This window comes from Helobdella robusta, assembly GCF_000326865.2.
Source record: "Helobdella robusta unplaced genomic scaffold HELROscaffold_62, whole genome shotgun sequence".
Classification (NCBI taxonomy): domain Eukaryota; kingdom Metazoa; phylum Annelida; class Clitellata; order Rhynchobdellida; family Glossiphoniidae; genus Helobdella; species Helobdella robusta.
In genome coordinates this window covers 551306-573805 of record NW_008705346.1, presented here as the reverse complement: position 1 = coordinate 573805, position 22500 = coordinate 551306, and the positions used below count along the sequence as shown (strand labels likewise).

The window sequence follows — 22500 nt, the reverse complement described above, 5'->3', positions numbered from 1 at the left end:
CAGACGTCTTAACCACTAAGCTATGTATTTCATCCCAAGTGAATCTTAGGTACTGAGCAGTAAGTGCAAAGTAGAGTATTTAGTATTTATTAAGTACTACATGCAATACTCTGTATTGAGTATCGTCATACAGTGGTTGTAAATCATTGATAAAGCTTGAGTGGATGTTAAATATATAATATTGTCATCTTAAACATTTTGTCTGTTTGAATAATGCTCTATGTTTGTTTGCCTGTGTGCGTTTCTATGTTTGCGTATGTGTGTGTGATGTGTATGTGCAATTTCTCTTCTGATAGAGTGTGTGTGTGGTGTGTGTGTGTGGTGTGTGTGTGTGCGTGTGTGTGTGAATGTGTGTGTGCAGTTCCTCTTCTGATAGAACTGACTGAGCTCTTATAAAACCTCATCAAGTCAATCTGAAAATTGTAAAAATCGTTGTTGTAAAAAATTTGTTATTTGGAATGTTTCAACCATATACATATATTTATATATAATTATATGTGTGTGTCGTAAATTGTTAACAATAATTTAATTTATCATATTAAAACATTTTAATTCGTATTCTAAAATTATTCTTAAAATTCTACCTGATGTGAATGCGAATTTGTTAAAACTGTTAAATGCGTTGGGCTTATTGTTATCTTCTGGCACTTCACTATACGATTGGAATTCAGTGGCTGTCAGATATGATTTTGAGTCTTTTCTAAACTATTTTTCATTTTAAAATAAGTTAAATTAGGTACTAAAAAACTAGTTTTTGTTTTTAAACATTGCTAATAATATAATCAAAATAGTATTATGCCAAATTTTTCTTACTGATTTCGTCAAAATTTGACATTACACATTCAACTATAGGTACATGAGTCGGTTTGCCGACGAAGGCACTAAACGATCGCGGATAACTTGCCCAAAATCTGAGAAATTTCTAGCGAAACAGCAGCAAGAGTTCTGCAGACAAACCCAGCAGCACGCAAACCTTCTGGCGGAAACATCAAACGATGTCGTCGAGCTATGCGAGCAAGCGTTTCAATTCAAAAGATGGAACTGTTCATCCGTTCGTTTGGCACCTCGTTTCAAAAGAGACCTGACTAAAGGTCGTTTTGGGGTTTTTTTTATTTCTAATTATAATTAATTTACAACTAACACACGTTTAAATAAATATGAATTAACTGATAAAAGATTAATTAAAAATAATGTAACAAGACAACTGAAATAGAATTAATATTAATAGAATTAAAATTAGACAAGATTAATTTTTAACATTTTTTCTCATAAAAGCAGGCACCAGAGAGCAATCCTTCGTATATTCTCTGTCTTCCTCAGTTTTTCTCCTCAACTTAGAACGATACTGCCATCTCGGTCAAATCATTGAAGGATGTCGGTGCGCAAAGAGATGGCACGAATCCGACGATACACGAATATTCAATGCGAAATCGAATGACGTGGAGAGGTGTAACAGTATTCGTTACGTCGGTAAGATTAGCCGATCATTTACCGACAGTTCTTTGAAGGTTATACAACATCGAATAATTTCGAGTATCAATTCTTCAAACGATTCTACAAACTTCGCTAGTAAAATAAAATTAAAATCAAATTCTCGTAAAACACTGTCAGCCGTAGAAGTGCAAACTCGACTACATAACACTGCTGTTGGGAGAAAAGTGATTTCTTTAATTTAAAAACATTTCAAAGCAAATTAAACCAAAATAATTACCATCACTTTACTTGTTTTTTTAACTTTCATTTTTCAGTCAAACTTTACTTCATAAAACGTCATTTTGAACGTAACGATATATTTATTGCAAACACATTAACATTGTATGTTTGCCAAATTATCAAATTCTCATTAAACTTTGAATGAATTGGAGTTATATTATTACCAACCACTTATTAAATCATTAAATTAAACTATTTCAACATTTAATTAAATTAATTTCAATTTAAAAATGTCTCCCAAACGAAAGATTATCACGAAAAGTCTGGCGAAATATTGCAGATGTCACGGCACTTCTGGCAGCTGTAACGTAAAAGTCTGCTGGATGGCATTCAACATGACCAGAGATCGATTGCTGCATGTGCTTGTTAAGAAATATTACCAGGCTATTCGTGTCAGAGGTTCAAAAAATATTAACTCAATAATGATTAAACATAAAAATGGAAATAACAACAACAATAACAACAACAACAACAACAATGGAAGAATGATCAGTTCTAGCCAGGAATCATTTTCAAACAATCTCATATACAGCGCTATATCATCAGATTATTGTCTACCTGATAAATATTTAGGGTCTTCTGGAACATATGGAAGGTTACTTCATTTACCATTGATAAATAAATATTGATATTGATGAGGAAATGTCATCTTTCATTCATAAGTTCGTTCGTTCTTTCATTCATTCATACATTCATTTATTTACTCAAACATCAATTCGTTTAATCATTAATTAAGTCATCCATTCATTCATTAATTTGTTTATTCATTCAGTCACTCAGTCATTTATTCACTCATTCATTCATTCATTCATTTCCGAAATTTCAGAGAATGCCACCTAGAGCCAAAAAAACAGGGTCACTGTGACGTCATGTGCTGTGGGCGGGGCTTCCGGAACGAGACGAGGTCACGAGGGGTCAAATGCCATTGTAAATATTATTGGTGTTGTTATGTGAAGTGTAAAACTTGCGTGCAAGACGTCCTAGTACATTTTTGTAAATGAATTAGGGAAAGATTCATTAATTAGGGAAAGATTCATTAATTATGGAAAGACTCGTTAGTTAAAGACATTCAGCATCTCGTTTGACAATATTGGTTGTATTTTCATAGTATTTATCTTTGTAAATAAGTAAATAAATTTATGGATGGAATTTTTTTAACAAAATAAATATGAATAATACGTAAAACTGTCTACTGAATTAGATATTTAATGCATTATTGTCGTTATTACAACAATTTCTGTCTCAATAAATTATTTCTCATTCATTCATTCATTCATTCATTCATTCATTCAATCGTTTTGAAATAAGTCGAAACCAGCCAAATCACTTGTGTTGTATCATAGAATTCTTTCGTAAAAAAGTATGTAGGCATTTGAGGTAACAACTTGGCTCTCATCAATCCGAGTCACTCTTTAATTATAACTTTAATTATAATTACAATTATTATTATTATAATTATTACTATTACAAAAATGGCAAGAAAAATAAATATAATATTTACACACAGACACGCACGTGCAGTTGCACAAACAGACACATACAATCAAATTTACCAACACTTCCATACACACGTACAAAAACTTTACACACACCCATACAGACACATACAGATACACAAACACACATATACACACACATACATATATATATACACACACACACACACACACACACCTGGAATCATTATATTCGTTCCACAGTGACGTCACATCACTTTTTGCGCATGCCGTATAGTGACCTTTATTTAAACTGCCCATGTGATTGGACACAGCGTATAAATCATACAGAACTGGACAAGCTTATAAAAATATGAATAACTATTTTTAATTACTTTAAAATTATTCGAAATTATTAAAAATAATATAACATTTTTGTAATTTTTTCAGGTATTTCAGGCGCTTTAACAATTACATAATTGTGAAATTATTTAAAATGATAAGAATAATGAATAACATCGATCATCTTACATTTACTTGCAGCAAATTTCGTTAGGTTCAATTTCTTTAGTGGAAACTTGATCAAATTTTCCTGTTTTTCAGCTATCGAGAACCGCTTCAAATCTAACGAAAGAGATAATAATAATGAATTATAATAATGAATTATAATAATGAATGACGATAATGTATTACGATAATAAATTACAATAATGAATTATAATAATAAATTATAATAATGAATTACAATGATGAGAAATAATAATTATAACTAAGATACTAACGCAATATTAATATTTGGGGGAACTTTTCAAACCGAAGTTTCTTGTGGAAAGTCTGCTTCGAATTGCAGTGCTCACAGAGCTGTTAAATGTCGGCAAAATAAAAATAATAAAAAATGTGAATAGCAATAATAATAATATATAATAATAATAAAATATAATAATAAAATTATTAATAATGACCGGCTTATTGTCGCCATTTAAGACTTCAACTTTAGTAAAGTAGGCCAGGCAATCGTTAAGAGTCATTTCACTTTTGTCCTGTAAACAATTTATTATTAGTATTGTTATTATTAAATGTTATTATTATTGTTGATGACTATGATGATTATGAGTTTATTTTAATTTTATTTTAATCATGATTATTTCTCTATTAATTAATTAATTAATTACTGATTTTACGCATTTGATGAAAAATAAAAAATTTATTCCCATTATTATTATTATTGTTATTATTATTATTATTATTATTATAAGTGTTGTTGTTGTTAAAATTATAAATAATAAAATATATTCCAGATCATTCTGGAGGCATCAGCGAAACACATGTTCCCATCAACACAAACACAAAAAGAGAAAGAGAGAGAGAGAGAAAGAAAGAGAGATGGACGAATAGAGGGAGAGCGAGAGGGAGAGAGAGAAAAAAAAGAGAGATAGACGAAAAAAAGTGTGTGTGTACCCGTGAAAACCACTAATGGCACAGACACAGCGCATCATTCATCCCCCAACATACAATAGAGACAGGAAGGATCTCTTTGCTATTGAACACGGCTACCACAGAGCAAGACTACTTACTACCCTATCATGTGACATTAACAACACTAATAATAATAATAAGAAGAAGAAAATGAAAAAGAAAAAGAAGAAGTAGAAGAAGAAGAAGAAAAAGAAGAAAAAGAGGAGGAAGAATAATGATAAAATAACTACATTTTCCGCCAGGGGAAGTGAGAGATCTAGAAACGGCTCGGAACTTTTTGATTTCGTCTTGCAGTTGCTGCATTTGAGTGAGCTTACTAAGCTGCCAACGAAAATATCTAAAAATAATAAAGGTAATAATTCAATTATGTCACTTTGAGTTACGTCACTTTGTAGCTAAATGGAAATAATGACGATGCATTGGAAGAAATGTCTGCCTGCCTTTGTGTCGCCATTTCACAATTGAATGGAAGTTGAGAAAAAAAACATCAAAATGTTTTCGAGTGTGGCGTTATAGACTAAATATAATGAAAAACAGCCGTATTTATTATAGTTTCTTAATAATAATAATAATAACTCAATATAAAACACAAAAGTGCAAACATACTTCTAGAATTTGACTGCCACAATAAAATGCACTTGTGATGATAATAAAAATAGCAATAATTCAATAATAACAACAACAATTCAAAAAGAGCACAGGTGAGCATAAAAAATGCAATTGATCGTTTTTATGTTATCTATGATCATCATGATAATGTAAGATAGAGAGTGAGAGAGAGAGAGATTGTGTGAGTTTGTGTGTAAGTGTGCGTGTGTGAGTGCAATTAAATACGCTTGTTGAACTTTTGAAATGATAAAAACGTCTAAATTTAGTATGAGATCAGCTGTGAACAAACTGTTGAGAAATATAAACTATTATTATTGCTGTAATAATTTGGTTGGATAATTGATTGCTTGATTTAGTTTAGTTGGATGGCTGATTAGTTGGTTGGTTGGTTAGTTGGTTGTCTGGTTGGTTTATCGATAAATATAATTCATCAACAGCATCAGCATGACAATCTCTTACTTATAATCTCACTCTCCTCCTTGTTATTAAACAAGTTCCATATTTCTGACTCTTCTTTTGAAGTTCTTCGCAAAAAAAATCATCACAAAACTTAAGGTAAGGGTACGTATAACATAAAATGGACGTGTCACTCCTTGCATTCTTCAACACTGAAACAATTTCATACAATCTCGTGCAATCTTATACAATCCCATACAATCTCATACAATCCCATACACTCCCATACAATCCCATACAATCTCATACAATCCCATACAATCCCATACACTCCCATACAATCCCATACAATCTCATACAATCCCATACAATCCCTTACAATCCCATACAATCTTATACAATCTTATACAACCATTAAACCATCTCACTATCCAATTGAATGTAATAAACTTGAATTAAACATACCCGCTGCAATTCTGCAGTATCTCTTCACTTTTAGATTTTGGTATGCCAACAACGGCCCCACCACCACCACCAATTTCACTTACGTTTAAACGTTTTAGGTCGCAGTGTAACATTTCAAGTAGGAATATCAGGAATTCTTGGGCGTCATGCTGACTGTGTGTGTGTCAGTTAATTAAGTAATTATCTTATCTAATTATTTCATTTATTTGTCTGTTCGATCATTCGTTCACACACACGCGCACACACGCGCACACACACAAAAACACACACACAAACAACTAAGCACACATTCCAAGTTCCTACCTGTAATCTTTGTATCTATCGGTAAGTCTTGTTATATGCTCCCTAAATTCGCACGGTGATACGTACGGTGATGTGCCTGATGTCACTCTCATCAGTTTCGTGTAAGCTAGTTTGTTAGAGAATTAATTTACGAATTAAACCGAATGATTGTGTAGGGTGAATGGTAATGGCTTCAAGGTCGTTTTAAAAGGTCAAAGATCACTATGAAAGGGTTATGGGTCACACTAAAAAGGTTATAGTTCATTCCATCCAGAGACTACAACGTAGACAAAAGACAAGAAGACACATAGCGTACGTGAATATGCGTGAAACTACGCATCACATACATACTCATACATTTTATGAGAAACATTTTTTTCAATTTAATTTTATTAATTTAATAAATTATAACATAAATAGTAATAATAATATGAAATATTGAAAATAAATTCGGTATGTTGTGTCTGACGAACCGGCAACAAAGGAACAATTTATATTTTCCTGTATCTCGTTTCGGTATTTGCCATTCAGGCAGAAGTCGACCAGTGGCTTTGTGTGTCGCAAGCACTGCAAGATACTGTTCATGAAGCACTGTTGACATGTTTCTCCAGGTGTCAATTTACAATTTTTAAAAAAATTTTACAAAAAAATTATGATCTTGATTAATGCGTTACGTTATTTATGAAATTATGTTTGTTATAAAGAGTAGATGTAGATTAAAGATAATATATATAGACCACACACCATAGACACGCACACACACACACACACATCTTACACACACATACACATCTTACACACAGACACATAAACGTCACGCACAGTATTGCCTAAGTTGATGAATCCAAGGTTTTCATGATAAACTTTGTTAAGCAATCTGAACTTGAAGGCGTTTTTTGGACACTTGTTGCTCTGTTTTATCTTCGTACCATCCTATGTGCATTAATTTAATTACCGATGTTGTTTTTTAATATAATTTTTAATATCATTTAATATCATTTTGTCAAAAATATTTGAAAAAGTTGTATTGTGTGCACATCTGTGTGCATGTGTGTGTTTCAGTACTTGGCTCCACCATGGCGTGTGTTCGAGTGTTTGGCTCCATATGTGTGTCTGCGTGTGTGTTTTTGTGTATGTGTCCGTGTGTGGTCTGTGTAGATGATTTACGCGTGTGTGTATTTGTGTGTGTGTTGTAGATGAATCACTAAAATTCACAAAGTGCAATAGACTCATAGATCTGACAAGAGCAGCGTTTGTCATAGCTCGACAACGTACTTAAATTATAACAAAATTATATAAATTATAAATTATTATCTCAGGGTGACACATTTGATGGCTGAGAATTTCTCCCTCTGCATTTTGACCCGACCAGAACATCATGCGTCGAAGGACCGTCAACAAACATGACCGTTCTGTTAGATTGACTAATCCATTTCTTCCTGACTAACACTTAACCGAGTTCATTACATTTCCATTACAGAAAACTATTTCCAGTTAAGAACATTGTTTTAGTTTACAAAAAGTTGAAACATTCGCCAAACTCGATCAAATTTTGACACATTTTTACACACAAACTAAACAATTAATCGTTAACATTAAGAACAAAACAATTTACGATAATTAAAAAACAATTATAAATAAATAATATATTATAATTAATATTTCAATGCAGACCTCGATGCTGCTGAATCGTAGCAGAGAAACACCCTTCCTTGCAAACCTTTCCTCTTTGAAAACCGACTGACTACCAAACAAATTGTTCGAGTAATAAACATCCATAATCTTATTTTTATTATTCTTTATGAAAAAATAAATATTATATTATATTATTATATATTAATTATATTATATTATTATATGTTAGAATGTTATACAAGAAGCTGATTGAATATCTTTCTCTTTCGTTATTAATTTAAACGTTATATTCATTACAAATTGATTCTAGGATGTTAATAGATACTTGAATGCAAATGATAAACTTGTTTATTGGGGCATACCGTATTTAAACTTCATTTTTGTACGTATGTATGTGTGCATGCGTGTGTGAGTGCGTGTGTATGCGTGCGTGCGTGTGTGTGCCTCATCAAAATTTAAAATACATTTAAATGCCTAGTCACATAAACATGTTGTAGCTGTTTAACAAGTTGAAGGTGAGCAAGACGAATTAAAATAATTGAAACACGCACACACAGACACACACACACACACAAGTACGCCACATATGTGATATACAAATAGGTACATATAATAATACCCAGCGTATTATTGTATTTGTATTAATGTATTTAAAAATAAGTAATCTCGAGTTGTTTCACAGCTTAACTAAGTACTTGACTATTCCATCACATTCACGAGTGCCTTAATTTTCGTTCTTAGAAAAGCTTTCGTGAATAATAATAAGAAGAAAAACTATATAAATAATAATAATTATTATATATTCATAATTATTGTTATTATTATATACAACAATAATTACATTATGTCCCGGTTATGACATTAAACTGACTCTCACTGCCTTGTGAGTGATGTTGGATCATCAAAGGCTAGGCCCACCGCTTATAACTGTGGTTGCGTAAGGAAGGGCGTCCTGCGTAAAAATTAGCCAAATAAATTACTTATGATGACAGAAGGGACAATGGCCCTCAGTATCCGGCAGAATGGCGTCGAGGGGTATTTCGGTTTCATCATAGGTAGCCAAGCGGCAACCCCCGATCTCGGGGGAAAATGTCGTCTAAACGTGTGTTGTATACAACTATAATTACATTCCTATTGACAACTCACAAACACTCAGAGAGCAAGCGATATAACAGCTTTTTGAATTTTATTGAATGGTTTAATTTATCATACAATTGAAATGATAAAAATTAATATAAAGCAATAATAAAAACGACTTTTGGTATTATTTTTCATATTATTTAACGAAGCGAACAGCCAGTGTGTATGTGTGTGTCTGAGAGAGAAAGAGAGAGAGAGAGGAGAGAGAGAAAGAGAGAGATGTGTGTGTATGTCTCTCTCTCTCTTTCTCTATGTTTGTTTGTGTGTGTACGTGTGTGTTTTAAAAAACTCATTAAAATCGAAATTAAATAACATGTAAATAAGGCTTTGACATTAATTACTCTCAGGCAACCAAAGATTACTGAACCAAACACCCTAGAAAATAGTGAATTTAAATTATTTCAAACGATTAGAACAACAAAAAACAAACAAAGAGCAATTTAAAGAAATAACTGAATAAAATAAATAAACAAATAATTAACTAATTAATTAATTGAGAAATTAATTTAATAAATAAGTAAATGCATATTTAATGGAAAGTTGAAAGGGAGAAAGAACATTTATAAAACAGGACTTAAAAAAAAAATATCAATAGAAAATAATGCATCGAATGTCAACATATAAAATTAAAAACACATAAAACGAATTTAATTAAAATGCGGTTTTTTTAAAAGAAAAAAAAGTTTAACTACTCTAAACATAAATGCATGATCTAAATGATGTAACTGATTGGCTACGGTTGTAATAGAATGCAAAAATATCATTACATATGTTTGTGTTAGTATATGTGTATGTACGTTTGTGTGTGTGTGTATGTATGTTTGTGTGTGTATGTATGTATGTTTGTGAACATATGCTTGTGTGTATGTATGTATGTATGCATGTATGTATGAATGTTTGTGTGTGTGTTTGAGTCTCAATACAAAAAAGCAGTACAATTGGACGCGTATTGTTGTATTAATTCACACATATAAGTGCGAAAAAATAATTAATAGCAATATTATTTTCTGAAATTATTCGACAATATGAATATTTCTCTATAATAAGAAAATGCATGCATGCATGCACTGTGAACGTTATAGCAACTACAAACAAAGTCATGGTCTCGCTGAACACATCCTGATTGAAAACACATCAAAAATGTTATAAAAAATACTCTTTTTATATGACTTAACTCTTAAAATGACAAGAAAATAAACAAACAAATAGATCATATATAAGAAAAAATCAATAAATTTAATTTAAATTAATTAAAAATGAATTAACTAATTAACTAATTACACTCGAGTTTCTCCACTGGAGCAGATAACAAATTGAGTCTCAAAGTTTCTGACATCACCTTCAAAAATCTTAAGAAATGGCAGAGAGGTGACACTCACCATAATGGTAATCTCACCTCTTTTCAGACAGAACTCAACCCCATCAATAACTCCCCGATTGAGTGTCGACTGACTTATTATCACCCAATTCTGGCATTTTTCCTCATTGAATACGACATTGCCCTGCGATAGATACCTCTCGACGAACACTTTGGCTGAGAGATTGTAAGCAAGGCAATGAGTGATGTGTTCTACTATGTTCTCCACCGTATACTTTGGCTGTTGCCTCGTTGTTCGAAGATACTTCTGGAGTGGGTTTGCGAGGCCTGCAAATATGGCCTGGGCTGCATCTCGTGGGGACATTTGGATCGGGGATGTAACTGGAGAAATGAAGTTTTTAGAAAATGTCTCGATTTTCTTCATGATATAATGGTTTGAAAAAATTTATAAATCTTAGAAAAGTAATTATTATGTAAAAAAGAGAAAATAAATACACCAGTTACTGACCTGCAGCATCTTGTTGCATGGACCTGATGTTGTTGAACGCATCTTCAGCAGCTTGCATCAAACGAGACTTCCTCTTCCTAATCTTCCTCTCCAAGTTATCTTCTTGGTAAAATCGTTCATTGTTGCGGCAGCTCATCACTTTTCTTCTCGTGCTGTTTCCTGTTCCTTCTGTGGTCCCAGCAGGTAAATGATTCAATGCTTCTGATGAATCAATGTCGTACAGTTTGAACTGAGAAATTTTGAAACTTTTTGTTCGACATTTCTGGGTGATCATTCGATTTAGGTAGACATTGTAGTGCTCGAAATCACTGTGATACTTGTGGAGACACCACACTGCCAACTGCTGGACTGACATTTGACCGACTTGATAGCATTTTGAGAGGCCATCTGGCGATCTGACAATTTTTACTGCAAACCTAGTCTTCAATTGTTTGATCTCCAGTAAGACAACAGCCAAATAGTGAACAAATATCTGACACTCAATCATCGTTGAAGCAAATGAAACAATTCCAAGATAATTTGCATCCTTCAAAGATAGAAATTTCACTCCGTAGAAGAGCCAATGAAGTGATGTGATGACAAAAATCAGTATCAGTATGAATGCCTTGCAGGTGGAGGCTCTTGGCATGTTGTACTCTGGCCTCCTCCAAAACAAGACCCAACTACCTATGAATAAGAGAAATGATTTAATGATAAAACTTATCAGCATCCCTTCACATTCTGTGCTGCAGACGTCTGTTCTCCAGTTATCAATTTCCAATTTAGGCAGGACAATCATGACAATAGGTGAAATGATGGCGGTCAAAGAGATGATTAAGAATAAGATGAACCCGGCGTACTGAAATAATTTAAGAGCAAATGTTGATTCAAAACTTTTATTTTTTGACAGTTCACTTTTAAACATAGCGGATTCACACGTTGAAGTTGTGACTGTTGTGTTGGTCCCGCCCCAATTGCTCTCATTCTCATTCTCAACCAAATCTTTCGCATCAGTATCTCCTGTATCTTTCTCCTTCATAGTTCTACTTTATTTTAACGTCACCACAACGCAAATAATGATTGCCACTGAACTAAAGTACTTCCATTCATTTTAAAATTCTTTTGAAATTGGAAGATTAGGACTTAATTAAGTAAGGAGATTAGTGAATTAGATTCCTGAGGTTAGTGAAGTGAAAAGAGCAATTTAAACCTGAATGAACATCGTGAAAACTGAACAAGATTTAATTTTTTTTATATTTAATTGTCAAAGAAACAAATTCAAAAATAGCGTTGGTGAAAATAGATACATTCATAAACTAATTTATGAAAACGCAATGCAATATCGCTAGCAACGAAATAATACTGACAAAACTTACTTTCTCAAGAATACAGGTGCTTAAGTATAACTTAATTTGTAGTGAAAATTATTAAAAATGAAAAAGTTTTATTTTTTTATTTAATAAAATGTATTAATGTTTTCAAAGTTAATAATGAGGCCAAATTTTAATTTTTTATTAAAGTAACTTTTAAACTTCTCGAAACACCTTTCATTTCGCATTTCATTTTAAAAATCAAACGACGCCGTTCGTCTATACTTGCGTCGCCATTAATTTTTAAATACGTAATAAAAGATAAGCAAATAATCAAACAAATATGGAACTTCAGACGAAATCATTCCTAATTCTGTTCGCCATTATGATGCTGTTCAGATCACCCGATCCTGTCAGATCTTCTGCTTCAGCTACTGTTGATGCGTTTCGAACTTACCAGTTCGTCCATAATCCACACTCAGTTCTTACGGACCCGCAAGGTGTGGCAATTGTTTATCATTTATATTTTATTTAGTGTTGAGAGAAGTTATTCATTATTTACCGTTCTTAATTGTATTTGATTGCAAATTCGTTTTTATAGTCATTTTTTATTTTTTGTCTTCATACGATTGTTTATGGTTTATCTTTATAATATATATTATATACTTATACTTTATAATAATTTCAATCTCCAAAGTTGAGAGTTTGGACCATTTGTTAGAGTTCAATGTTGACAAGAGTTGCTACTCTAATCTCACAAAGGAGGATGTCTACTGTGTCTGTGGTATCAGACCAATTTTCACTCTTATCAATGTCAATGGAAACACAACTGACAAGTAAAAAATTGAATTCACTTGATTCAAAATTTACAAATTTATTTATTTCTATAGTAAAAAAAAGGTGTTTGTAATGTACAAAGCATATTAATCTTATCTCATTATTGCACATTTGTAAAGCTTTCTAATTTTTTATTGCTTTTGCCAATCCTTTCAAGTTAGTTATGATGGGATGAGCTTTAATGTGATGTGATGTTTATAAAAATGGGAGGAGCTTAATGAAATGTCATTTAAAGTATTTTTCAACATTAAAATATTTGCCATTTAAATGTGTAACCTTTAGAGGTTATAATATTTTTCCTTAGAAAAGATTTCTCAATAGATGATCTGAAGAATAAGAGCATCCTAATCCATAAAAGTATGGAAGATTATGGATGCTACATGAGTGTTATCATCATCCCAAACAAAGAATATGTAAGTTGATTCATAATTTTTCATATATTCTTTGTTTTATTTGATTAATTTTGTTCATTTCTATTCATTTTCTTTATTTATTATTATCACTTAATGAAGTCTATAGCCTTTCTTATTTTGTCATTTTAACAAAACAATCTAATTTCTTTCATGGAAACATTTCATAAACTTACTTTTAAATTTTCAAAATATTAAATTAATTATACTTATAAATTAATTTTACAAATTTCTAGATGTCAGTATTCACAGATCGTGTCTCTAGAAAAGACCTAGACGAGGACTGTCTGGAAGATGTGAAGGAACCATTGAATTATAATGATCTGTATTTATCTGTCTATGAGAAAGCTGTCACCATCAAGTCTGTTCTTATGCTAAATAAACCATAATATTAATAATTATTATTATATTCAATAATAATATATATTATAATAATATATATATATTAATTATTATTATATTTTCCATGTTTTATTATAACAAGCAATTACCTGGCAAACAATTGTGACCGCATCGTCGGGGTGAAAACAAAGGCTGTCATTCCCATCATCGTGATCATGTCCGTCTTCATTCTCGTCGTCATCGTCCTCATCATCGTCATGGTCTGCAGGAAAGAGCCCTACCAGGTGAATAATGCCCAGGTCTCTCAACCCCTACGAGGACAAGCCAAAGCTGTTTGATGAATAATTGTAATAATTTCATTTATTATCCGTTATAATTAATGATAATATTGATGATAATGTACAAATTGCGTTTTTTATTTTTTTTATAATCTGCTTCCTAATTATGAATCTTTGCTCTCTTTTTTTGTTCATTTTTTGGGACTTGAAATCATTTATTTTTGTTTTTTTATGTGTAGATTTAGTGATGAAATAATTCATTCTCTCCTATATCATAGCCATTTTAATTTTATGTGAGTTTACGTTAAATACATATCTTTGTTTTACTTATTTACATTTTTTAATGTTTGTTTTATATATATTTGTAGTTTGTCTAATTAAATGCATTTGTTTTATATACATATTTGTAGTTTGAATTAAATGCGTTTTTATATTAGATTTTATTGTCAGTAACAGTTCAAATCTAATGATTTTATGTTTTATTTTCAAAAGATCTTCTATTTACCTATCATGAATACATTTCCGTTTATGTCTTATCGTTTAATATGCACAAATTAGCTCGAGATTTGTTTCATCCTGTGCTTTTATTTATCTAATAAAATATTTTAGATCAATATTCCACAACCGCTCTTACGTTTTTACAGCCAATAATCTGATGATATATATATATATATATATATATATATATATATATATGTATGTATGATATATAAGCGTTCGTGCTGCTGCAGTGACTGGCTTCGAATACAAAGAGATCCCGCCTATCATATGCAAAGTGTATGATGCGTGGTTTTCACGAGTATTCATATACTCTGTGTTAGTCGTTGAAACCTCTAAAGCAAGCGCAAAAGAGTTACCTTTATATATAGGATGAAGATATATATGTGTATGGGATACATGTGTATATAAAATTGCCATATATATGCAATTCGAAGGGATTGTGGCGCCTAACTTTCCATTGTGAATTAGGATGGTCGAGTAATTCTTTTGTATTACGACCATATAATTAGAATAAGACATTGTTCTTTATTAAAAAAAAATGTTTTGTCTATGCATTATGTAAACAAATAGGTCGATATTGTATGTGAAATAATTTAAAAGGCTCTAGTAAGTAAATTTTCATCAAAATGTCTCGACAAGTCGCAAGAGGAGTTGATACGAAAAAAATTGTGAGTAATTAAACTGTTTTAATTATTTTTTTCATTCAATTTTTTTAATTTAGATTTACTAATTTAGATAGTTTAATTAACTATAAAATAAAATATCAGAAAATAAATTCACAAATAGTCAAATACACCCCCCCCAATCAATCTCCTTTAAGACTTAAGTTTAATTAATTTAACTGAAATCGGAGGCAAATTAGTTAAAAAACCTAATTTTAGGCTCAAATAAATACAAATGAATGAATGAGAGCTTGGAGTGTGAATTTGGTACATAACAGGACAAACATGAAAAAAACAACACGTCTTCTTCCTTTTATAATTTATTTTTTATATTTTCAGAGTAGTGAACTCTTTGCACTGACTTATGGCTCAATAGTTGCCCAGCTTGTGAATGATTATGAAGAAGATGATGAAATCAACAAGCAACTTGATAAGATGTTAGTCTCACTCAGGTTTTATTTAAATTATTAAATAATCCCACAAAAACATTTTCTGGTATTTCTTTTGTTCATGACTTTTATGTACCGTTATAATTAAATCAACTTGAAAATGCCAGTAAATTTGAGAAAAAAGTGAAAAATTAAGGAGAAACTGTGAATTTTTAGGGGCTACAACATAGGAATTAGAATTATTGAGGACTTTCTTGCTAGATCAGGTATCGGAAGGTGCACAGACTTCAGGGAGACAGCAGACATCATCTCAAAAGTTATTAAGAATTATAAATTTTTCAGAAATATTTCATGATTCATATTTTATTTCAATCTTTTAATATCCTTGCCAATCATTTTTTAGTTCTTTTTTGAAACTTTCTCAAATCAAAATGAACCATTTAATTACAATAATCCAAGTTTTAATTTTAATTTAATCACTCCATAAGGTGGCATTTAAAATGTTCCTTGGAATCACACCCGTTGTCACTAATTGGAGTTCAACTGGAGATGAATTTTCCTTACTAATTGAGAACAACCCCCTAACTGAGTTTGTTGAACTTCCTGACAACCACAGCCAACTTAACTACTCAAACATTATCTGTGGAGCCATGAGGGGTGCTCTTGAAATGGTATAACCCTGTTTATAAAAAACAATTATTAACAATATTATAAATAAATAATTGTAAAAATATTATTTTCTATTGTTATCTTTAATATTAATATATAATTTTATGAAATAGGTGCAGTTAGACGTTAGTGTCTGGTTCGTTCAGGACCAACTGAAGGGTGACAACATCACAGAAATAAGGTTAAAGTTCAACAAGAGGTTAGAAGATGCTCTGCCCCCCGGAGAAGACTAAATTATTATTTTTTTTTATTATTATTGTTATTTATTATAGTTTATCGTTATTATTATTATCCATCTTATTATATTATAACATATTCCATTTATTGTTTGTTGAAATATTTTTTTTTCACTTTTTGGAGAGGTGAAAATCTTAGGCATCGATCACTTCAATTTCGTGTACTTAGTTGACATTTAAATAGTAATTAAGCGAATAATATTATTAAATTAAATTATTATTACCAATTAGTGATAACGACGATAAAATAAATTTTATTCATCTTATTTATTAGTGTTATTGCCGTGTTATCGCTAATTTACTAATTTAATGTCGCCATTAATATAAATGTCAAGTTCTTATTATAAAACATGATGTTGAAATTTATTTTAAAAGTAAATACACACAAAGTTATACACTATAAAATCAATTGTAACGGAATCCATAATCATGAAAGGAATAATTGTAATGATTGTTGCACAATGTAAATTAATTAATTACAATGTAGTTGTAATTAATTAATTAATTGCAGTGTAATCGTAATAGCACGGCTTGTATACAAGATGTTGTTACATCAATAAGAGCAGACAAGATGGTTCGTAGGTTGGTCCTCTAGGTTAATTAATTACAGTATTATTACATATGTTTGGTGATCAATTAATTGACAGCATGTATATGGATAGATGTGGATGACTAAAAACCGATCATTCAATCAATCAATCGTTTTTATCAGCCAGTCAAAAATTCAGCTTCAAACAGTTTGAGTGAAAATTCAGTATGTGTTAATAATATTTTCAATATGACTCAGATATTTCGGACATTTTTCCGTTAAATTCAGTGGTCCACTTTTAGTTATGAGGATGTCGTCTTCAATTCTAATGCCGACCCCCCTCCAATCTTTTGGTACGTCCAGTCTGTCGCTAGGTATGTAGATACCTGAAAAGGATGATCCATCTTATAACCAAGGAGTGTTCAAATCAGACATTTGAGATTTTTAAATAAAAAATTAAGAGAAGTTAAAAGTATTTTGTCAGGTTCATGTAATTTCAAGCTAGTGTGTTAATCATCATTTTTGACAGCAATAAAAAAAATCAATCTTATTAAGTTAGATTGATTTTTTTCTGTCTGTTCTAGATTTGACAAATAAAATTCTATAGAGAGAGAGAAAAAAAATTTCTTTTCAAAATCATCACCAACTAAACCACCTGGTTCTATGGTGACTATCATTCCAGGTCTCAACTGGATGTTTCGACTCATCTCATCAACATCATGCACATCCATGCCGAGATAGTGGCTGACGTGGTGGGGACAGAAAGTTCTAGAAATCTGTTAATGATGACGATGACAGTGATGAAAATGTTGACGACGGTGATAAAGACGACGATGATGAAGACGACAACGATGACGGTGGTAACAATTAACCCCCGCCAAATCTCACCTCACTCAGTTTATCTTCACTAATACTGGCTGAAATTATTCCCAATTTTTGAAGCTGCCTGCCCAGTAGAGTCAGCATGACCAGAAATATTTGATTCAGTGTCAAGTAGTTTGCGTGGCACAGTGATATGCAGGACATTTGCACTTCTAATAAGGCTTCGTACAGAGATTTTTGAGTTGTGCTATACACTCCTGAGAAAAAAAAAGAACTCAATTATCGAATGTAGAAATTTAATTGACATATTTAATTATCCCACAAACGGACATCCAAACATCCAAAAATGGATGGATATTCTATATCCCAAATTAGATACCAAATCATCCAAAAACGAACCGTTGACTGGCCAGGTCCTGGTGATATCACTGCAGTATCCAAAATATTCGCAGCCGGCATCCATCAGGACCATGTCTCCATTGTCAACCAGCTGATTGTTGTTGATGTAGTGAATGATGTTTGCTCTACTTCCGCCTAATTTTAGAGTGGTTGTGGTGATAATGGTAGGGATTATTATTATTATTGTTATTATTATTGAGGTATTAATGTATTTGTCGACAACAACAAAACAAAAATGGTGATAACAAGAACAGAAATGCTTATAATGAAGTTGATGATGACAAAGAAGAGGATATTGATGATGATGGGATGATGATAACGATAGGGATGATGATAATGATGATAAATTAAATGATGATGATGATGAAACCTGCCACAACTGGCGGATAGGCCAGTCTCTCAGCTCCGTGGATTCGACATTCAAAGTCCATTTTTGCATAGAGATGTGATTCGTCTATCTATCTTGGTGCAGATTATGGAAAAAATGAATAATAGTAATTAAAAATTTTATTTTATTTTTTATAAAATAATTACATTTAGTTATAATCATGAAATGAAAATATTTTGTGTTTGCAAACCAAACTTTCAAGTTGAATGTTTAGACAGACCTTTGGTTTTGAGTACCTCATTACTTTTTCTAAGCTCTTTGAGCCGATGTCACAAGCAATTTTCATCAGATCAATTTCAGCTTCTGATTTTATTAACCTTAAATTCTGTACAGATGTTTTTGTTGGTTGAACGTTTTTCACTTTACAGCTTTTCAGTAACGTGTTTGATAGCTTTGAGTGGTGTGATCTGTGCGAGGGACTCGAGTTATCGTACCAAAGATCAAATGTTTGATCAGATTGTAATATTTTTTGAAGAAATTTGTCAAAGTAGTCGACGTCAAATGATTCATCACAGCCAGTCACTTCTGCTGCCCTCTCTGACCCTGTCCTTGGACCATCCCAAAGTTCTTTCAACTTATCTCGTTTTGGCACAAAGATGATGGTTTTGAAATCTTCTTTATTATGCTCATCTAAGAATTCAACCATTTTCTATAATTACCGATCGACATACTTCATGTAAAATTATATGAATTACTCAACTTTTAATATCAACTATTTTTAAAAAATACAAAGAAACCAACTTAACTAACTTGAATTGAACAGATTGCTCATGACCAAGATGCTATCTGGTTCTTGAAATCCACAAAGATACAAAAAATCTGAATTCTGTCTGAAAGGATAGGGCACATCATGAGCCATGTAACTTTTTGGGTAGGCACTGATGACAGCTAGCGCTGAATTTTTGTGGCTAACTTTACAAATGTTATTCCATAAATGACTTCTACGCTGTTTGTATTCACTTTTAGATATTCCCGGAGTCACATGATCTTTCCTCATGACGTGGGGATGGGTGTCATAAACAGGCTGACCGAACAATCGTTTGCACACTTTCAAAGTCTGGGGTTCTGATTGAATTAGAATTCAAAATTTCTAATCTTCTAATCTAATTTTAATATCATAACGCATTTTGATTTATTTAACCGTCTGCATGTATGTATGGGCTATTATTTAAAATTTCGTTAACAAAATCAAATCTAAAAAAGTAAATAAATTGGTCACCTAGATAAAAGCTATTATTATTATTATCGCCGCCATTACGTGATGGCAAAAAAAAAAAGAAAAAGCGCAGATTGCAACCAAACGGGTCCCTCACATAACCATCAACCATCAATAAAGAAATCAGCAATTTAAACGTTTTAAATCTAAAATGAAAATAATATAATAACCTTTATTAAGACGTACGCCATTCAACAAACGTTTCAAAATCATTTTTGTAAGTTGCCAAACGTTTTTTCTATTTTAAAACTAATTAAAACCACTCTGGGTCCATTCAAGAAGCCAACACCAGCAGAAACATGAGGCGAACTAGATACTAAAGCTCACTTTTAAAATAAGTGTGACTATCAGTTTTATCATTTTCATCATCACCTTCAACCTTTTTTATCATATGTTATATATTTACATATATATTTATTATATAATATACTCACATGCATGTATGTTTAATACATATATAATACATACATGCATATGTATGTATATATATAAAATGTATCGTTTGTTGTATAGTTGTATGCATGTCTTCAAAATGTAAATTAAACCCAAAGTCCATATTTTGGCATTCACATAACTATATACATGTATGTATTCACTCATTCATTCACTCATTCATTCATTTACTCATTATTTAAATAACTAATTCATTCTTTCATTCCATCAATCAATCAATCATTCAACCATTCATTCATTCGTTCATCATAATTTACCACAACTCACCATAATTCATCACAATTAGTCATAAATCATCCTAATTATAACCATCATTCATCGCAATTCATCATACATTTATACTCATCTTATATTGTTCTGATGGCATCCTATGAAATATTAAATATTCTAAACAATTCATCTGGTCGACATTCCTCTCTGAATCTATATGTGCAACTGCATGTCTGCTTGCTTCAGAGCTTCATGGGTCAACAAGATTCTCTCTTTTTATTGCATTCACATCTGAGGATAACAATGATGATAGTGTCTGTCTGTCTGTCTGTCTATCTGTCTCTCTCTCTATCTGTAGAGACATACTTTCTACTTGTAGACATATTTTCTGTTTGACTGTCTGTCAACTATTTCTATGTATCTATTTGCAGATATGCTTGCTGTCTGTCTGATTATTTGTCTATCGATGGATTGATGGATCGATGGATCGATGGATCGATTGATTGATTGATTGATTGATTGATTGATTGATTGACTGACTGACTGACTGATTGATTGATTGATTGATTGATTGATTGATTGATTGATTGATTGATTGATTGATTGATTGATTGATTGATTGATTGATTGATTGATTGATTGATTGATTGATTGATTGATTGATTGATTGATTGATTGATTTTGTAATTTGAAAAGAATTTTTTAAAAATTTTTTCAAAAGATGTCAAGTGTTCTCAAAATATAAATAAATTCGTTTAATTTCTGCAGTACAATAATTTCAATAAAATAATTTGGCAATGGATAACAATCGTATGAAGAATGAACGAACAGACGAATGAATGACTGAATAAATGCATGAATGAAAAAATGAATGAACGAATGAACAAACGAAAAAATGAATTAATAAACGAATGAATGAACGAACGAATAAATAAATAAATGAAAGAATGAATGAGTGAATGAATGAATAAATAAACAAACGAAAAAAAAATGAATAGATATACCTAAATACTAAGCAATAAACTTCCATAAAATCGGTTAATTTATTTTTTCACAAACGTTCAGCAGTAGGTATCGACAAATGAATCACAAATCTCAGATACATGAATAAATAATTTTCTTTTTTATCAACATCATCAGCATCATCATCATCATCATTATTATTAGTATTGTTGTTATTATTATTAAGGAGACTTGCAGACGCAAGGGTTGCTGACCAGGGCCAGTATTTGATTGCTAGGACAGGTTTTTCTAGCACAAATTTGGGCCAAGTTTACGTTTGCAATTGAAGCCAAATCCCCACCGAGTGAAGTGTCTCTTACGCACCTGGAATGAAGTATTTAATGGATAAAAATTACGGTTCAGTGCAGGTGGTGGGCAAACTACTGCCTGCGGGCCACAAATCTTAAAAAAATTCTCCCCCGGGTCGAAGAAATTTGCTATTTAACTACATTTAAATACATCTGCGGCACTTCAAAAGTAAAATAATCCTCAATGCGGCCCTCACAGCAAAAATGTGTCCACCCCTGGTTTAGTGATTTTCATTGGCCAACATTAACATCTACTCAAATAAGTAGCCAGGATCTTTGCGCGTTCGAATAAAATCACTTCGCAATAAATGGCAAAATTTTGGGTTCTCTAGAAAGTTAGCTGCCTCTCCAACAAATCATTTACCATTAAAGTTAATAATAATTAAATTTCAATTATCATGATTTATTAATTTATTATTACTTACTTGCATGTGCCGTGGCTAAAAATTTCATTGGCCTGGCATTCAGCAACTTGTCTACAGAGGCACATGCAGGTCGCTTTGCTCCATTGGTGCAAGGAGGAACAGGATTTCTGTTCCTTACAATCACAACTGATGATGATGACGACGATGATGATGGTGA

At 31.6% G+C, this 22500-nt stretch overlaps 6 protein-coding genes across 6 annotated transcripts in view; 2 read left to right on the top strand and 4 right to left on the bottom strand.

Moving 5' to 3' along the window:
- Positions 1–417: 417 nt before the first annotated feature.
- HELRODRAFT_115347 (hypothetical protein) lies at positions 418–2898 on the top strand. Its single transcript, XM_009029822.1, has 6 exons — positions 418–483; positions 512–676; positions 853–1091; positions 1279–1658; positions 1962–2308; positions 2540–2898. The coding sequence occupies exons 2-6, from the start codon at positions 618–620 to the stop codon at positions 2712–2714; spliced, it is 1200 nt and encodes a 399-aa protein (XP_009028070.1). The 5' UTR covers positions 418–483; positions 512–617; the 3' UTR covers positions 2715–2898.
- A 152-nt stretch (positions 2899–3050) lies between these two features.
- Positions 3051–6968, bottom strand: HELRODRAFT_88096 (hypothetical protein; the record flags this gene model as incomplete). Its single annotated transcript, XM_009029760.1, has 10 exons — positions 3051–3121; positions 3386–3511; positions 3681–3773; positions 3932–4010; positions 4112–4189; positions 4856–4962; positions 5694–5747; positions 6124–6248; positions 6399–6504; positions 6851–6968. Coding segments are annotated over 10 exons (957 nt in total), but the record flags the coding sequence as incomplete, so codon positions are not given.
- A 3406-nt stretch (positions 6969–10374) lies between these two features.
- Positions 10375–11939, bottom strand: HELRODRAFT_103204 (hypothetical protein). The gene is made up of 2 exons (XM_009029821.1): positions 10979–11939; positions 10375–10851 (listed from the first exon to the last, which is right to left on the bottom strand). The coding sequence occupies exons 1-2, from the start codon at positions 11880–11882 to the stop codon at positions 10430–10432; spliced, it is 1326 nt and encodes a 441-aa protein (XP_009028069.1). The 5' UTR covers positions 11883–11939; the 3' UTR covers positions 10375–10429.
- A 3322-nt stretch (positions 11940–15261) lies between these two features.
- Positions 15262–16588, top strand: HELRODRAFT_88048 (hypothetical protein; the record flags this gene model as incomplete). Its single annotated transcript, XM_009029754.1, has 5 exons — positions 15262–15303; positions 15637–15734; positions 15903–16002; positions 16175–16357; positions 16469–16588. 5 exons carry the CDS (start codon positions 15262–15264, stop codon positions 16586–16588), a joined length of 543 nt encoding a protein of 180 aa, XP_009028002.1.
- A 100-nt stretch (positions 16589–16688) lies between these two features.
- Positions 16689–20246, bottom strand: HELRODRAFT_186061 (hypothetical protein). Its single transcript, XM_009029820.1, has 8 exons — positions 20116–20246; positions 19480–19794; positions 18950–19359; positions 18712–18799; positions 18342–18476; positions 18009–18199; positions 17776–17896; positions 16689–17506 (listed from the first exon to the last, which is right to left on the bottom strand). Exons 1-8 carry the CDS (start codon positions 20156–20158, stop codon positions 17343–17345), a joined length of 1467 nt encoding a protein of 488 aa, XP_009028068.1. The 5' UTR covers positions 20159–20246; the 3' UTR covers positions 16689–17342.
- Positions 20247–21315: 1069 nt separating this feature from the next.
- Positions 21316–22500, bottom strand: part of HELRODRAFT_193902 (hypothetical protein) — a 3347-nt gene continuing 2162 nt past the window's right edge. Inside the window, exons 6-7 of the mRNA XM_009029819.1 lie at positions 22344–22469; positions 21316–21934 (exon numbers count right to left, since the gene is read on the bottom strand). Of these exons, the coding sequence (XP_009028067.1) occupies positions 21793–21934; positions 22344–22469 (268 nt within the window). The 3' untranslated portion in view covers positions 21316–21792. The remainder of the gene's footprint in view (positions 21935–22343; positions 22470–22500) is intronic.

Coding starts and splice junctions, on each gene's coding strand:
- HELRODRAFT_103204 (XM_009029821.1), bottom strand. CDS start 11,882: ATGTTTAAAAGTGAACTGTCAAAAAATAAAAGTTTTGAATCAACATTT. Junction 10,852..10,978: donor CATGCAACAAGATGCTGCAG/GTCAGTAACTGG, acceptor TCATTTCTCCAG/TTACATCCCCGATCCAAATG.
- HELRODRAFT_115347 (XM_009029822.1), top strand. CDS start 618: ATGCGTTGGGCTTATTGTTATCTTCTGGCACTTCACTATACGATTGGA. Junction 1,092..1,278: donor CAAAAGAGACCTGACTAAAG/GTCGTTTTGGGG, acceptor TCATAAAAGCAG/GCACCAGAGAGCAATCCTTC. Junction 2,309..2,539: donor TCTTCTGGAACATATGGAAG/GTTACTTCATTT, acceptor CCGAAATTTCAG/AGAATGCCACCTAGAGCCAA.
- HELRODRAFT_186061 (XM_009029820.1), bottom strand. CDS start 20,158: ATGATTTTGAAACGTTTGTTGAATGGCGTACGTCTTAATAAAG. Junction 18,200..18,341: donor CAGGACCTGGCCAGTCAACG/GTTCGTTTTTGG, acceptor TTTTTTTCTCAG/GAGTGTATAGCACAACTCAA. Junction 17,507..17,775: donor GATAGTCACCATAGAACCAG/GTGGTTTAGTTG, acceptor CATCCTTTTCAG/GTATCTACATACCTAGCGAC.